The sequence below is a fragment of the Pongo pygmaeus genome, chromosome 7 (assembly GCF_028885625.2).
Source record: "Pongo pygmaeus isolate AG05252 chromosome 7, NHGRI_mPonPyg2-v2.0_pri, whole genome shotgun sequence".
Lineage (NCBI taxonomy): Eukaryota > Metazoa > Chordata > Mammalia > Primates > Hominidae > Pongo > Pongo pygmaeus.
The window spans coordinates 92,346,548-92,364,733 of record NC_072380.2 but is presented as its reverse complement, the minus strand read 5'-3'; the positions used below and the strand labels follow the sequence as shown (position 1 = coordinate 92,364,733).

General features: G+C 42.8%; 1 protein-coding gene across 6 annotated transcripts in view; it reads left to right on the top strand.

The window, feature by feature from the left end:
* TPD52 (tumor protein D52) overlaps positions 1 to 18,186 on the top strand; it is a 381,723-nt gene that overhangs the window by 83,436 nt on the left and 280,101 nt on the right. For 3 of the 6 annotated variants that reach the window (XM_054498022.2, XM_063668929.1, XM_054498021.2), the window contains exon 1: positions 11,896 to 12,410. The exons of the other annotated variants lie outside the window; for them this stretch is intronic. In XM_054498022.2, the coding sequence (XP_054353997.1) occupies positions 12,272 to 12,410 (139 nt within the window). In that variant the 5' untranslated portion in view covers positions 11,896 to 12,271. Of the gene's footprint in view, positions 1 to 11,895; positions 12,411 to 18,186 lie in introns of those variants that run through there. 6 annotated transcript variants of the gene reach the window in all.

Genomic DNA, 18,186 nt, shown 5'->3' with positions numbered 1-18,186 from the left:
TCTCTCTCTTCACGAGATCTACATTTTTTAGCTCCACTTGAGTGAGAACATGTGACATTTGTCTTTCTGTTCCTAGCTTATTTCATTTAACATAATGACCTCTAGTTCCATCCATGTTGCTGCAAATGACAAGATTCATTTTTTTATGGCCAAGTAGTAATCCATTGTGTTTATATACCACAATTTTCTTTATTCATCTATTAATGAATATAAGTTGATTCCATATCATTGCTATTGTGAATAGTGCTTCAATAAACATGCACATGCAAATATCCTTGACATCTGATTTCTTTACATTTGGGCAAATACCCAGTAGTAGGATTGCTGGATCTATTAATATGTTAATTCTGTTTTTAATTGTTTTGAGAAATCTCAAAACAATTGAGATTTCATAGTTTTTCATAGTGGCTGTGCTGGGAAGATGTGTCAGTGGGTGGGGGGAGGATAAAACCAGGTTAGTTAATGGTTACAAACATACCTTAGAAGGAATAAGTTCTAATGTTCGATAGCAGTGTAGGATGACCATAGTTAACAACAATGTATTGTATATTTCAAAATAGCTAGAAGAGAGGACTTGGAATAATGCTAACACACAGAAATGATGAATACTCGAGGTGATAGATGCTCCAAACCCCTAATTTGATCATTACACAGTGTAAGCGTGTGATAGAGTATCATATTTGTACCCCCATATACATGTACAAATATTTGTATCAATAAGAAATATATACAAAAAGCCAAACCTTTTTAGCTATAAAAGCTGTCTCTTATTTTCAAATATATATAGTTAGAAAGTGCTTGAGTCCTGTAGCGTAAGTATTCAGTTTACTCAAGCTTTCATCCTCAGGCAAACTTAGCAGCTGTTATCTAAAGCCAGACTTGCAGCATCAGAAATCACCTGGAGCTTGTCCAGAAGGCAAGAGTCTTGGGCTCCACCCCAGACTTTCTAACTCAGAATCTGTAGTTCCACAGGCTCCCCTGGTGGCTCTGGTATGTAATAAAGTTATTTGAGAAGCACTGGCTGGAGATCTTTTACCTGAGCCTGTAATCATGGAATCACCTATCAGTATGTGGAGTGACCATAACATTTCAACTTAAACTCTATTTCGAAAATGAAAAATCTGTCTATGGTAGCTAATTAAGTATGTGACAAATATCAAACTCTCTTTCCACTATTTTCTGGTGTTCTCATGATCTGACAATGACAGTGGCAGGAACATGTACTGAGATGACCGAAGTGAAAATAGTAAGGCTCTTTTGTTTATTTTTTTTTTTTGAGATGGAGTCTCTGTCGCTCAGGCTGGAGTGCGGTGGCGCGATCTTGGCTCACTGCAAGCTCTGCCTCTTGGGTTAATGCCATTCTCCTGCCTCAGCATCCCGAGTAGCTGGGACTACAGGCGCCCGCCATCACGCCCGGCTAATTTTTTTGTATTTTTAGTACAGATGGGGTTTCACTGTGTTAGCCAAGATGGTCTTGATCTCCTGACCTTGTGATGCCTGCCTCAGCCTCCCAAAGTGCTGGGATTACAGGCGTGAGCCACCGCGCCCAGCCTCTTTTGTGTATTTTAGAATCCAGTCTGTGACTCCTTGTGATAGAGAATTCAGGCAGTCTTGAGACTTCTCAACAGATTCTGACTTTCCCAGGTACAGGCTTATCCAGACGACATGTTTGGAGGTAGGTTGAGAGAGGGAATGACATCTTATCCTTATTATATGTCACTCTTGCTCTTCAGTATTTGAAGGAAACACTGTGTGAAGAACAAAAACCTTCTGTCCTGGCTTCTGACATTAACTCAATTTTAGTTATTTTGAGAGGGCAGAAGAATATTCTAAGTAGACTGTTAGGGGTTCCTAGCAAGTGAGAATTTCTTTGCAAGTCAATGGGCCAAATAAACGATTTCTTTAAAAATACAAATCCATTTTATCACTTAAGAGTATTTGCATTTAGTTCCAAAAAATTTGTATATGCCTGCTAGGTTATGCCTTTTTATTCTAGAGAAGAGGCTCCAAAGAGGATAGTTTTTTTTTTCTTTCTTATAATACTGTGCTATAATAGTCTTTTTTCCTCCACTGGGATGGAAAATAAAGGAGAAAAGAAGTGACATTCCCATAGGGAATATTTCCTAAATTTCTAATGCAAAGTTTCTAATCTGAAAACTGCCACATATTTTTAAAGAAATGCCAACATGATTTAATCTAGTTTTATTCAGTTTAGGAACTGAAGTGCCCCTGGGTGAGGGACAGCATCCCTGGGCCTTCCTTTGCCCCTGGTCCGCCCCGCCCCTCCCCATCCCCACTGTGCTTCCTCTTCTGCATTGTCTTCTTTGCTCTTAAACACACACATTTGAAAACTTTATTTATTTATTTATTTTTAAGAGATGGCACCATCGTAGCTCACTCTAGCCTTGAACTCCTGGGCTGAAGTGATCCCTTCTGACCCAGCCTCCTGAGTAACTGGGACTACAGGTGTGCACCACTGTGCCTGGCAAATTTTTATTTTTTATTTTTTTGTTAGAGACAGGGCCTCGCTTTGTTACCCAGGCTGGTCTTGAACTCCTGGCCTCAAGCTATCCTCCTGCCTCGGCCTCCCAGAGTTCTGGGATTGTAGGTGTGAATCACCATGCCCGGCCTAAAATACTTTTTAAAACTTCTTTTCATTCGCTTCTTCCCTTTCCTTTCCTCCACTTCCCACCACTTCTGCTTATCCGACTTCTACCATCGCTCTCACTAAAACTTCAGTGCAAGATCACCAGACGCCAAGTCCTGTGGCTTCTTCCTGCGTCTCTTTAGCATTTGATCTTATCCACTTTCTCTCCTCTCTTGATTCCTGTGACATTGGTCATTCAAGGTTTTCTTCCAGATGTTTTGCTTCTTGAGAGCAATGGAGTTGGAATCCTAAGTTTTACCACTTAACTAGCTCTGTGCCTAGGGCAAGACACTTAACTTTGATGTGCCTCAGTTTTGTTGTAAGATAAGGGTAGGGAAAAACTTACCCCATAAAGTTGATGCAAAGTGCATAGAAGAATGTCTGGCACATAGTAAGTGTTCCTTAGGGATAAGTCATAATTATTGTCATCATTAAAGGTCATTTCTTGCCCTTTTTAGGCTCTTTGGCCTGCATGCTGATTGTAGGTGTTCACTAATTTTCCCACTCCTTTTCATAGGGCCTCTCTTCTCTTCAAATTTTTTTTTGACGGTCTCTGGGTTTCCCACATTTTATATCTTAGCTCCTAACTTTTTCCCTGAGGGTAGGAGTTTAATTTCTAACCTCAGGCTGGCCATTTACACCAGAAGTCTTGTGAGCTCTGTTAACCAAATCTGCCAAAATGCAGCTCATTCTCTTATCACCTAAAGTCTCTTCTCTCTCTTCCTCAGTCCTGCCTCTCTTTTGCTGCCATCTTCATTAATGTTGTCACTGTCCTTTACAACTCCTGCTGGAGTATCACACGTTGGCTTCTCATTGCCCGTCACCCAAGTCCTCCAATTGATCTCCAGCATCAGTTGATTGTTCGTGGTGTCATGCAGTGTGTCTTTGCTTTGCTGTTCCCGCTTCTGTTCCACGCAGGGCACATGCCTTTTGGATTAGTTGGTTTGGGCCGCAATAACAATACCATAGAATAGGTGGTTTGAACAATGGAAATTTATATTCTCACAATTCTGGAGGCTGAAAGTCCAAGATCAAGGTGCCGGCAGGGTAGATAGGTTTCTGGCGTGGGCTTGCTTCCTGGTTGGCAGACAGCTGCCGGGCACGGTGGCTCACGCCTGTAATCCCAGCACTTTGGGAGGCCGAGGCAGGCGGATCACGAGGTCAGGAGATCGAGAACATCCTGGCTAACACGGTGAAACCCCGTCTCTACTAAAAATACAAAAAATTAGCTATGTCCTCCCTGGCCTTTTTTCTGTGAAAAAGGCCTTTTTTGTGAGCATCCCTAGTGTCTCTTCTTACTAGGACAGCAGTCCTATTGGATTAGGGCCTCACCCTATGACCCTGTTTAATCTTAATTACCTCCTAAAGACCCCATCTCCAAATACAGCCATACTGGGAGTTAGGGCTTCAACACGTGAAGCTGGGGAGACACAATTCAGTCCAGAACACCCTTGGCGCTGTTGCTGGGTAGCTGTCCTGACTTCCCTCTCCCCACTGCAGTCCAGCTTCAGACGGGTGAGAATGATCTTTCTGACACACGGCTTTGGCCTCTCCCTCCCATTCCTAATTACTCGACTTGGCTCCCCACGGCCTAGATGCAGTGAGAGGAAAATGACCACTGTAGGGTGGCTTCCTTCATTTCTCAGTTCCTTACACTCACTCCTCTGGAAGTTGGAGATAACATGACTAACCTCGTGTTATTGAAGGATTAAACAAATTCTAATGAAGAATTGTTGTTTCAATCTGATGAAAACCAAATTCCTACTCTCCAGCCTCCGTTCGAGTTCTTCCATCACCTTGTTACTCCAAGTGTGATCCCATGTGGTTCCAGGGCCAGCAGCCTCCCATCACCAGGATGCAGACCCTGCATCACAGCAAGATCCCCAGGGCCATTAGATGTGAGGGACTGGCTTATCCTTACTGCCTGGCTCTAGGCTACAGCCACAGGATGGAGAGGACAGGGATTTGGAGGCACGTACCAGGCTTCAAACTGCAGCTCCTTTACTTGCTAGCTCTATGCCCAAAGACAGGTTTACAGGAACTGTCCTTGTCTTGTTTCCCCTCTGAAAAATAGGGAGAGGCAGAGGTTTACCTCACAGAGGTTTTGAGGATTAGTTGAGAAATTTTGTAAATAAGAGAGCATCTACCTTTGTGATTTTAAATTGAATTTCATACTTAAAATCAAGTACTTTTTGTTTGGAGTCAAGGTTTGTTTATTGTGGCACAGTGTTGGGGAATGAAGAAGTGTGGGGTGTGGGGTGTTCATTAACCTCTCAGCCTCTCTGCCCTCTCACCCTGTGGGACAGGGTCCCCCCACCGGTCTCCCTCTGGGAAGATGTGACCAGCATGGGATATGATGGGGAGACTTCTTTTCTGTAGAGGGTAAACCAACGGCTGCTTCAGTGGAAGGTGGGGAGAGCTCTTCCAGCTCTCAGAAGGGGCCGGGAGCCGGGATGTACCTGTGTGTCTGTGGCTGAAGCCCAGTCCCATTAGGCCCTGCCCCCATGATTGCTGTGAGAGGTGGTTGCTGCACCGTTTCTCCACAGCGCCCTCAGGGCTGCTAAATCTAAGGCAGAGGAGTTCTTGTTTTTTTTGTTGGTTTGTTTTTTAGCCCTTTTCAAATTTACAGAAGGATTGCAAGAATAAGAATAGTGTAAAGAATACCTGCTCCTGTGTTAGTTTGCTGAAGATAACGGCTTCCAGCTCCATCCATGTCCCTGCAAAGGACATGCTCTTGTTCCTTTTTATGGCTGCCTAGTATTCCATGGTGTATATGTGCCAACAACACAGGTGTGGGGGAGGGAGAGCATAAGGAAGAATAGCTAATGAATGCTGGGCTTAAGACCTAGGTGATAGGTTGATTTGTGCAGCAAACCACCATGGCACACACTTACTTATGTTACAAACCTGCACATTCTGCACATGTACCCTGGAACTTAAAAGTTGATGGGGTGGGGGGGAAAAAAAGAACACCTGCATTCTTTACTCAGAGTCACTGTTAACGTTTAGCCCCATCTGGTTGACCAGTCTCTCTGTGTGTGGATGTCTGTACACATGCATACTCTTATTTTCTGAGCAATTTGAGAGGAAATTGCATACATCATGGCCTCTGCCCCTAAATACTTCAGTATGTATTGCCATTGCCTAAGAAAGGCAGTATTCTCAGCACAGTTGTCAACATCAGTAAATTTGATTTTTTTTTTTTTTTTTTAAATTTTGAGACAGAGTCTCACTCTTGTTGCCCAGGCTGGGATGCAGTGGCACGCTCTCAGCTCACTGCAATCTCCACTTCCCGGGTTCAAGCAATTCTTGTGCCTTAGTCTCCTGAGTAACTGGGACTGCAGGCACGTGCCATCACAACCAGCTAATTTTTGTATTTTTAGTAGAGACGGGGTTTCACCATATTGGCCAGCTGGTCTCGAACTCTTGACGTCAGGTGATCCGCCTGCCTTGGTCTCCCAAAGTGCCAGGATTACAGGTGTGAGCCACTGAGCCCGGCCAGTAAATTTGAAATTGATACAAGATTTTTATCTAATCTGAGGTCATATTCCAATTTTTTTCAATGGACCTAGTAATGCCAGTCTCCTTTAATGTGGATTTTCACAGTCTTTGTCCTTTATGACATTGATGTTTTTGAAGAATGCAGCCCCTCCTCTTTTAAAAACTAGAACCTTCCGGTTGGGCTCAGTGGCTCACACTGTAATCCCAGCACCTTGGGGGACCGAGGCGGGTGGATCACAAGGTCAGGAGATCGAGACCATCCTGGCCAATAAGGTGAAACTCCGTCTCTACTAAAAATACAAAAATTAGCTGGGTGTGGTAGTGTGCGCTTGTAGTCCCAGCTACTCAGGAGGCTGAGGTTAGGAGAATCACTTGAACCGGGAAGGCGGAGGTTGTGGTGAGTCAAGATCGTGACACTGCACTCCAGCCTGGCAACAGAGTGAGAGTCCGTCTCAAAAAAAAAAACTAAAAAAAAAAAAAAAAGCAAAAAAACCCAAAGCAACAACAAAACCCCAACAAAAACTTGTTTTGGATTTGTGTGATGTTTCCTCATGATTCGATTCAGGTTCTGCATTCGAAGCCTGAACACTGTGTAGGTATTCAGAGCGGTCCATCTGCCTCTCACTGGGGTATGGCCATCTCTATCCTTCAGTCAGAGTGGGGCTTTTCTCCAGTATACTGTTACTACACTTGATCTTAGCCAAAAGGCCAAGAAGTGATCTCCACTCTATGTTTTTCCTTCTGGCAGCTAGTTAATCTGTGGAGAGGCACTTTAAACATCATTTAAATATCTTCTTCCTCAAAATTTCTCCCGAGCTTTAGCATCCAGTGATTTTTGTCTGAATCTTTACAAGGATGGTCAGGGTGGCAATTCTTCTGTAGTTCTTCCTTCTCTCTATTTATTACTTTCTTGGACTCTTGGATTCCTGTTTTTTTAGTGGCTTATAATCCATGACTGTCCCTAATTTTTTTGGCGGCCTGATTGTCCCATATTTGGCTAGTTGGAGCCCCTTCGAGCCAGCTGCTGTGTCACCATGACACGTCTGCATTCCCCAAGTATCTGTGGCCTGCCTCTCCTGGTGGACAGCCACACTGTCTCCCTTTGACATGCCTCCAAGTAAATATTGTGTTTCATAGCTTTTAAATCAGACTGTCCTTTATATGTCTTTCCAGTTTGTGGAGAGTTTACACTGACATATTTGAGTGATGAGTTAGCAGGCAGACAGAAACTTAATTTTCTTTATAGTCATTTGTACCTACTACCATTTCCATTTGCAATGACATGAGTCGTCTCCGGTTATTACCCTGCTCTACGCACTTTACTGGCTGCGCCGAGTTGACTTCTGAACTGCCCTTGGGCTCCCTCTGCTGGCATAGCAGTGCGTGAGTGAGCCCTTTTCTAGGGTCATGGAATGGATTTCTCCTTCTGCCCATTTTCTTTCTTTTGGTTTGTTGTTTTCTCTCTCATAAATTATTACACAAACATGGACCATACAATACAACCTGATTTCAAACCTGATTTGTTTGCTAACTGTATCAATATTTTTCCATATGAAATTCATAATATTTTTATATAATTATGTCAGTGTTTCCTTATTTTTCTATTACATGAATGTTCTTTTTAGCATTTAAATAATCCATTTTTAGTAGGCATTTGTATTGCTTTTTTCCATTTCAGGTAGCATCTAAAGTGAACGTCCCTTGCATGTATACCATTCATATGTGACTTAATAAGTAAAGCTTGCTAAATGAGTAGGAACTTACAGGAAAAGGGGAAACTCTAGTTTGAGAAAATTGTCTGGGCTAAGTTTAGGATGTGTTCAACAAACAGGAAAGTCAAGTTTGGCTAAAACATGGTTGAGTAATAGTGGGAAATATGGTCAGAAAGTAGGTATGTTAGGACTCTTTCTATTGAAATGATGAAATTCAACTCCAGCCACAAGTGCAGCAGAACAAAATTGTGTTTGTTTAATAACTGGGAAGCCCAGGGTAGCTGGAGGCAGGGGCTTAGATGCTGCTGCCCCATCCCTTACCTGTCTGTTTCTGTTTCTCCTTCTGTCCCTTCCCAGTCTCAGCACTGAGTCTCTTGCCCATTGGCCTGGTGAGGGAAGGAGCTGCCAGCCCCTCCAAACTGGCACCCAACAGCTCAGGTTACAGAGAGAGTCACTTTCTTCCATTACTCACAGAGTAAACATCAGGGAAGGCCGTTGATTGATTGACACTGTCTGGGTCAGATGTCTATCCTTAGGCCAGTCCCTGTGAACAAGGGGATGGGGTGTCTGCGTGGACCAGATCTGAAGCACAGGCCCATGCCTAGGGCCAGGGAACAGGTGGGAACTATGGACCTCTCTCCCCACTGAGAACCCCAGGGAGCAGGTGAGGTGAAATTCCTCTAGGAAAAGAGGGGCAAAATTGACAAGACAGCAGATGTCTACCACACTGCTGTGGGGCCTGGTCCCTCCCAGAAGGAAAAACATAGTAACAATACAGTGGGTCTCACCCTCCACCTGGGTCTCAAGTAGGGTGTGGATGAGGACAATGGAAATGAAGGAAGGGTTGGAAGGCCTGTGGTACCAGTTGGTAGATAGCTCTCGGTGCTTTCTCCATATGGAGTGAGAGTGCTTGGATGTGATTCCTTCCAAGTCAGGCCTAGGAGACTCAGGATGCCTAATCCAGAGGTAAGAACATCGTGAGGAAAGCCAGTGAGTTCAGTCTTGTGCATGCTGACTTTGAAGTACTTTTGGAATAGCCAGGTGGAATTATCCACAGGACAGGACCAAATCTTACCTGGTTCTTCCCCAGGCCAACTAGTCCGCAGCAGGAAATAAAAAGAGTTGCTCTGATACCAAGATGTATTAGTCCATTTTCACGCTGCTATGGGGAAATACCTGAGACTGGGTAATTTATAAAGGAAAAAGGTTTAATTGACTCACAGTTCTACATGGCTGGGGAGGCTTCAGGAAACTTACAATTATGGCAGAAGGCACCACTTCACAGGGCGGCGGAAGAGAGAATGAGTGCCCAGCGAAGGGAGAAGCTCCTTATAAAACCATCTGTTCTCCTTATAAAGATCTCTTAATAAAACCGTCAGAGAACCATCTCATTCACTATCAGGAGAACAGCATGGGGGAACCGCCCCCATGATTCAGTTGACTCCACCTGGTTCCGCCGTTGACATGTGGTGTTATTACAATTTAAGGTAAGATTTGGGTGGGGACACAGAGCCAAACCATATCACAAGGCTTTCTTCTCCTTGCTGGGATTGTACCCATAGCCTCTTTCTGAGTCCGCTCTCTTTTAGCCTCTTTCTGCCTGCAGTGCATCCTTATACCATTTCTAAGGTCATCTTTATAAAACTTATACTGTCCGTATGACTCATAAATCCTCAGTTTTGTTTTTTTGCACAGTATATTAAGTATAAAATTTTTCAAAGTCTTTAATGGTCTGCCCCCAAGCTACATTTCCATTTTGTATTTCTTTCAGTTCCCGTCTACTTTGTATTTGGCTGTTGAGTCAACTGAATTTTTGCCATTCCATTAACCCATCCCATGCTTTTCCCACCTCTAGATTTCACTTTTCTTATAGGCTAGAATGTCTTGACCGGGATCTAACTGGAGATAATGAGAACAAAAACTGGTTCAAAGAGCCACGATGTTGCATAAAAGTCCTAAGATTGTATCTAAGCAGGTAAAATAAAAATTTTAGGCAATTACTTAAATTTGAAATGCTCACATTTATTAATAAGGCATGTAACATCTACATGAGCCATCATTTGTTTTTTTAATTCCACATTGATTAGGAGCCAAACCTTCAGGGCAGGTATCCGGTAGAGCGCCCTGGAGAGGCCCTGGACAGGCACAGACGCCTTGGCAGGGGGCTCTTTACATGCTGTGTGCTGCTGCTGGGAGAATAGGGGGCCAGAGACTAGGGGGCTTCTAAGAAGAGGTGGCATTTCTGCCTCAGTGTTGAAGGATGAATAACTTTGACAGGCTGGAAAAAGGTGACATTTCAGGTAGAGCGTGTCGCATGGATGTAAATACCAAAGGTCAAGGACACGGGCTTGAGAGATGGTGAGAAGGATGGAGGTGACTGTGGCTTGCATTCTATCCGTGTCACTATTAATTACCTTCTAATGCCTTTGGCTCTAGGCGGTAGAACAAGTAAAGTAATGGAGAAATACTTTTTCTACCAGTATTTAGTGACCAAATGCGGAGTTATGAAGAGGGCCAGGGACCTCATGAACCACACTTTTTCTAGTCTAGGGACATAACTCCAATGCTTTTCCTGTCCCAATAAGAGGCCATGGATTTCAAGAAGCCAGACAATCCATTCTTTCAGATGATAAAAAAGAAACCATTTATTTTATTTCTAAGTATAGAATGAAACATTTATAGTTGCCCAAATTTTGGTACCTTTTAGGAGAAAAATACAGATTTTTTTGTTGTTAAAAATAAACTTAAAAAAAAAAAGACTTACCATAGGCCGGACACGGTGGCTCACACCTGTAATCTGAGAACTTTGGGAGGCCGAGGCAGGTGGATCACCTGAGGTCAGGAGTTTGAGACCAGCCTGGCCAACATGGCGAAACTCCATCTCTACTAAAAATACAAAAATTAGCCGGGCATGGTGGGTGGTGGGTGCCTGTAATCCCAGCTACTTGGGAGGCTGAGGCAGGAGAATCACTTGAACCCAGAAGGCGGAGGTTGCAGTGAGCTGAGATTGTGCCATCATACTCCAGCCTGGTCACAAAAGCGAAGCTCTGTATCAAAAACAAAACAAAAAAAGACCTACCGTAAATAGAGTACAACATGAGACTAACAAAAATAACAAATAAAAAAATCATCCAGCATATATTCTGTATGTAAAAAAAAATCACAAGATGAATACAGACCATCTTGGTGCATATGTATTTTATACACTAGGCATATACTGATGTTTTTAATGCTTAAAATATATTAGGTTTCATACTTGCTTCCAATCCAAGGAGAGTATATCTGAGCTCTTTTTTTAGATTTGAAAACCGCCTTTTAGATTAGATTAGAACACTGCCTTTTTTTTTTTGTTATGCAGTAACAGATCATTGCCCCCTGAAGGCGAGTCACTTTTATTTTTACCTCCTTAGTAGAACCAGCAGGAGCTGCAATTGCTGTTGCTTGAGCCAAGGCCATAGTCAGCATAGAAAAGTTCTGCTAAGAGACTGTGTTAAAGGAAATAAATTTGGTGACTTAGTTTTGTTTTACAAGCTAGCTGTGGCCCAGTCCTTCTGCAGGGTGGGAACGCAGGTTTATTGCAGCTCTGCAGAGCCATGGCCTTAGACAAACAAAGAAGGTGTGGGAATACCTGGGAGCTTTCCATTCAAAGTAGATTCTTCTCCTTTGAGTGCATGTAACTGAAGCACCAGCTTTCTTAAAAAAAAAAAAAAAAAGGGAGAAAAGAAAAGTCAGTCTGAAGTTTTTGTGACACTCAGCCAGACTCCACATTAGATAAAGTAATCATGGAAATACAGCTTTATTTTTATACCAAGTTGTGCTTAGAAAGCTGATTGCTAAACCAGGAAGCTTGGCTTTCAGAATTTTACTGTAATCCAGGGTGGAAAAAAAGTATCACCCAGATGGCATTTGTGGGAGATTACTGACTGATAATCCCTCCTTGTCCTAGAAGATTAAGTCTGCCCTGGTGTAGTCATGGTCAGCTGATTTTTTTTTTTTTTTTTTAAATAAATTGTAGTTTCTTGTTGTAAGTCAGCCAGTGTCTGATGTTTGCCTGAACTGTTTGTACATCTGGGCCATATTGCAGAACCCTGCCCTTCTTTGTTGACTGAGGAAAGCTGCTCCCTGCCCAGGTTTTTCATTGTTGATCGAAATTAACACCAGGTGGTGAATAGAGCCCCTCCTAAGGTTGCTCAGGATAAATCATTTATTAAATAGGTCTGCTTGTCAGGAGGGCCGTGAAGGCTCCCAGAAGGAAATGCTGGCACCTGGGCCCGGAAGCCAGGGCCTCTAACTCCTGGGGTTGATTTCTTCAGTGAAGTTGCACCCTACAAAGGGAATATGGCCAAAGCGGCACTCAATTGAAGCATGATATCAGGCGATTAGACAGCCATGCGTTCTGCATTTGTCTGGAATGGATTGTAGAGAGATGGACTTATATGAGGACTACCAGTCCCCATTTGATTTTGATGCAGGAGTGAACAAAAGCTATCTCTACTTGTCTCCTAGTGGAAATTCATCTCCACCCGGATCACCTACTCTTCAGAAATTTGGTAACTACTAATTTTGTAAAGTTAAGTTTGCTTGGAATAAAACCTAGACATAACTTGGGGTTTGCCTGGCTTTAAAATTATTAGTGTAAAGATGTACCAGGGTGGTGTTGGGTTGTAACTAGCTAATAAGCTATTCTAGATTCAAAGTACAGAGATAGATGGCTCATTAAATATTTAGAATATGTGTATATATACTTAGAAGTTAGATTTTAAAGTTAGTACTATTTATACGATCACTAGACTTCTCCATTAATAGATATTCCAAGCTCACTTTGAGTTTGTTGAGCTGGTAAATAACAAAAAAGGAGGAATCTGAAGTCCTTGGTTTCTAGTTGCTTAGGTAATTTACGACAACTTTCCTGATTTTTCTCTTTAGTAAAATGATGGTTAAGCACTGACTCAGTTCAAGGTCTTGCTAATGACTGTCCTGGGTTTTGTTATGGAATATTGAGAGCAACTTACAGAAATTGCTAGGCAAGAGATTTTTTTTTTTAAAAGAAAAACTAGAAATTGCTGTACCTTTAGAAGCAGTTATTCCTTCATACCTGCCAGTATGAGATTGCTTTGAAGGCCAGGAGCACCATCAGGGAGGCCCTTCCTTTATTGGCACAAGGCAGCAGAAAGCCAGAAGCAGCTTAGCCATCCTCCCGGCTGGGTCCCTTGTCTCATAGCCAATGCTGGGAACTGGTTAAATGACCTTCTCTATAATTTGCCAAATAAGCAATCAGGTTTTTCCAGAAGAAGTTAATTTTTTCCTTATTAATGAAGAACAGGTCACATTTTGTTCATTTTAAGCTGAAAAAATGGGTAACCTAGAAAAAAACATGGTAAAGATGACAGCATGAAACTTAGTTTTAAGTATTTTAGGTTTGTGTATTTGCCGACAGTAGGGATGTGTGAAGCAACATTCCTCTCTTGGTTGCAACTGGTAGCCATCTTTCCCCAAAAGTGGCTGGGATTTCCAGGAACAGGAAAATGTTGAATATAACAGAGAAGGAGTAGAGCTGGTCTGTAGAAGTTGGGGGCAGGAGGCAGCAGCTTGGTGTCTGCTGGGGGATTCTGATTGCCAGCAATCTTTCTCCAGTGCTGACCTTGCCTTGCCCAAGTTGCCTCCCTTGGACCTCTGTAATAAAGGGGCCTGCGCTCCCCCTTTGCCCAGCCCCCTTCTAACTTATACATTTTATGTATAATTTAATAGGGGCCACACAGAATGGGGAAGTTAGAGCTTGATAATGGACTGAAGCTCAAGTGACTTGCGGGGGAGGGAGGGAACCTTTGAGAAGCTGGGGCTGTGGTTTTGTGACTTCAGGTGGACCTTCATCGGTGTGCAAGCATCCAGATTCCCAGGAAGATTGACACTGCTTGCTTGCTTCTTTTAGTTCCCGTCTACCCTTCTTGTCTCTTGGTTTCACCTTTCATTTTCCAAGTTACGGTCATGGCTGCCTTGGGATGTTTTCTGTCAAAACCAGGGCAGTTGTAGGGTTGGGTGTGCCTCTAGGCACATTCTGAAAGATTATCTTCACAATTCCTGTTAGCTGTTCGAAGGAACCTGGGGTTGTGAGATTTAAAAAATTATTAAAAAGCAAATGAATAACAATAATGAAAAACAAACTCGTGTAGCTAGGTTTAGTAGTTTGCATTAATTGAAAGAGAAGAGGGTGAACAAGCATTAAAACAAGCAGAAACCACCCTCAGCGGTCATCTGTAAGAACACAGTGATTCTAAAATGGCCAAATAAAAGTGGGGGCTGGGAAGAGTGATTACTCATCTCTGTGCCCATGGCCCCTCAGGGCATAAGAAGCCTGCACACCTGTCTGAACATCAAACATGGTTGGGCAGTGGAGTGAATAATGTGTCCTCTGTGTGTTTGCACTCTTTGTATTTCTGTGTAGAAGCTCTTAGGACCAATACATTATGAATCCATTAAAAGTTCTTGTGGCTTTTGGCCACTATGTATTTTCTTAATTGCCAGACAAGTAATACAGACAAGAAGGAATGATATGAAAAGGGATCCTACCCAGAGAGGTTGGGAATACTGATTTGAAAAGAATGAAAAATATCTCTGATATTTATCCAAAATGCCATCATGGGGCAAATGGGAAAGTAATGAGATATCTATGGGCAGGATGTTCCTAAGAAGTAATTAAAGTGAAGGTTAGGATGAGGACAGTAGCTGAAACAAAATGAAGCCTTTTATTAGGGAGTTTTAAACTCCTTTGACACAACCAACCCATATTCAGAAATGCCTTATACCTCCTTACCCGCAATCCTCGCAAATATAAGAATCTATCAATAACTGAAGCAAAATTTTATGAACCAGAACTTCTCCTTACTGTGTGTGTTGTACTCTGATATTTTATACTATTTTATGCCATTTCCTTTTTAAAGTGCTCATCTGGTTCTGCTAACTGGATTTTATAACCCATAGTGTGAAAACACCAATTTATAATAGTTTCAGAATCTGGAACATAAGCTTTGTTTGTCTTTTTAGTTCACCTCTGTTTCCCCAAGCACCAAGAATAGTGCTTGACATTATGGCTCAGAAACTGTTTGTGGAATGCATGAATGAATGAATGACACTGGTAAGGAGTTGTTCACACTCCAGTTCATTTTACGGATGTGAAGATTGAGGCTGAGAGATGTATGTGATGTTCTCAACTCACAAAGTTTAGTTAGGCTAAGATAGGACTAGCACTCATCTCTTAATTCTTAAGCTAGTGGTTTCGTTTTTTGTTTTTTTTAGACCGCAGCATCTCAGCCTCTCTGGTAATGGATGTTATAGAACAGATTAACGATTCAAGGCTTAAGTTCTCTTTTGGTCAAGTGTTTTACTGTGGGAATAATTTGTTCATACTTTATACGCCACTTGGATCGCAACATTCTATTCCATCTTTGGGCTGAACATTATGAGGACCAGGGTCTCACAGATGAGGTCTTTTGTTGCATTATCTCTTCCATTCTGTGAACACCCATAAGGATAATATCCCAAATGTTATTTACATAGCATCTATCTTCCTCTTAAGAATTTTTTTTTTTTTTTTTTTTTTGAGACGGAGTCTTGCTCTGTCGCCCAGGCTGGAGTGCAGTGGTGCAACCTCGGCTCACTGCAACTTCTGCTTCCTGGGTTTAAGCAATTCTTCTGCCTCAGCCTCCCAAATACCTGGGACTATAGGTGCACATCACCACACCCTGCTAATTTTTGTATTTTTAGTAGAGACAGGGTTTCACCATATTGGTGAGGCTGGTCTTGAACTCCTGACCTCGTGATCTGCCCGCCTTGGCCTCCCAAAGTGCTGGGATTACAGGTGTGAGCCACCGGGCCGGGCCAAAATTTTCTTTTTTTAAAAAAACTTTTGGCTGGACGCAGTGGCTCACGCCTGTAATCCTTGCACTTTGGGAGGCCGAGACGGGCAGATCACTTGAGCTCATGAGTTTGTGACCAGCCATCATGGTGAAACCCCATCTCTACCAAAAATGAAAGAATTAGTCGGGCATGGTGGCACACGTCTGTGGTCCCAGCTACTTGGGAGGCTGAGGTAGGAGGATCACTTGAGCCCAGGAGGGAATTGCAATGAGCTGAGATCACACCACTGCACTCCAGCCTGGGCGACAGAATGAGACTCCATCACAAAACAAACAAACAAACAAAAAACCCTTTTATTTGAGGTTCAGGGGTGCATGTACAGGCTTCTTATATGGGTAAACATGTGTCATAGGGGTTTGATGTACAGACTGTTTCATCATCCAGATACTAAGCCTGATACACAGTAGTGATTTTTTTCCCCTTTTTTGCTCCTCTTCCTCCTCCCACCCTCCACCCTCTGGTAGGCCCCAGTGTCATTTGTTCCCCTCTTTGTGTCCATATGTTCTCATCATTTTGCCCCCATTTATAAGTGACAAGGTGCCCTGTTTGGTTTTCTGTTCCTGTGTTAGTTTGCTAAGGATAATGGCCTCCAGCTCATCCATGTTCTTGCAAAGGATAGGATCTTGTTCTTTTTTATGGCTGCATAGTATTCCATGGCATATATGTACCACATTTTCTTTATCCAGTCTATCATTGATGGGCATTTAGGTTGATTCCATCCTTTGCTACTGTGAATAGTGCTACAATGAACTTATGCATGCATGTATCTTTGTGATAGAATGGTTTATATTCCTTTGGGTGTATACCCAGTAATAGGATTGCTGGGGAGAATTTTCTAATGTACAGGAAGATGCAGCCTTGGCTTATGGCACCTTTGGTTATTTCTATTGACTTAAGGAAATATGAGCAAGGGAAAAATCTGACATTTTAGTTTAACACAATCATATTTGAAACTCCAGAAAGACTGAAAAATCAAACTGAAATTCCTTAGCTCCTAGTTCTTTTCATTCCGTTTTACCCTTTTTGATTTTCACTCTGTGTCATTCTCACTTCTTTTTAGAGAAGTGGTTACCACTTCTTAAAAGTTTTTCATGATTGCATAGGTCTTAAATAGCAAACATGACTATGGTTTACAAAATAAAAACTAGAGTCAAATTGAAGAGATGTAGAATTTCCTTATTCCTAGAGAGGAAATTTAAGGATGGAAGAGACTTCCTCTCTGGGGATTCTGAAATTTCTCCGTGGCTGACCTTTGTCACTCTTTTCTGGAATGTCCCAGTTACTAGTTTTATACTTAATTTTGGGGCAGGGGAGCAGAGCAGTGGGGAGAGGAGGTGGCTCTGAAGTAATTGACTGAAGATTTTTTCTTTTTTTTAAAAAAAAAAATGAAGGAGATCTAAGGGTCCATTTAGAAATACCTGGAAGGACCAAGTAAAGCATTTGAAAATACTAATGTGTTTTACCTTGAGGATCGTTTCTTCTTTGTCCACTCTTTCTGTGAAGTGAAGCTTTGGGAGGTGACCTTCTGTCTTGGGTGGGGACATTGACCACTGTTCAGGGTCCTGCTTTCAGAGCTGAGTCCCAGGAGCACTTTGCACCCAATGTGGCTCCCAAGCGCTCCTTTCCCTTTTTGTCTTAGTGCAGCCCCTCCCCTCCTGCTCTGTTTCCTTTACTCTTTAATAACCCAGACATTGGCCAGGCATGGTGGCTCACGCCTGTAATCCCAGCACTTTGGGAGGCCAAGGCGGGCGGATCACGAGGTCAGGAGATCGAGACCATCCTGGCCAACATGGTGAACCCTGTCTCTACTAAAATACAAAAAATTAGCCAGCATGGTCGTGGGCGCCTGTAGTCCCAGCTACTCGGGAGGCTGAGGCAGGGGAATTGCTTCAACTTGGGAGGCAGAGAGTCTAGTGAGCCAAGATTGCACCACTGCGCTCCAGTCTGGTGACAGAGTGAGACTCCATCTCAAAAGATAAAAAAAAAAAAAAAAAAAAAAAATAACCCAGATATTGCCCCATTATGCTTGTGAGGAGCTTGGGTCTTCCCTTAAATGGAGTGGATCAAGTTTTCTCAGCTTTTTTCTTCCCTGCTACCTTGACTACATTTACCCAACTCATTTTTCCCCTAAGGTTTTACTGTTCTTGCCATGGGCACACATGGGAAAATTCCAGCCTTAAGAATCTAAAGTTGTCACAGCCTGAGCTACTGCATCCCTCTCTTCTGAAGGCACTCAGTGGCAGACAGCAGGTACTGGCTGTCGTGTCCTCTTAGATGCTCCCTTGCCTTAAGTCAGTGGTTCTCAACCACAGTTTTGCCCCACTGTGGGCATTTGACCATGTTTGTCGATACTCTTTTGGTTGTTACAACTGGGTGTGGGTGTGGGGCTGCTACTGACATCTGGTGAGTGGG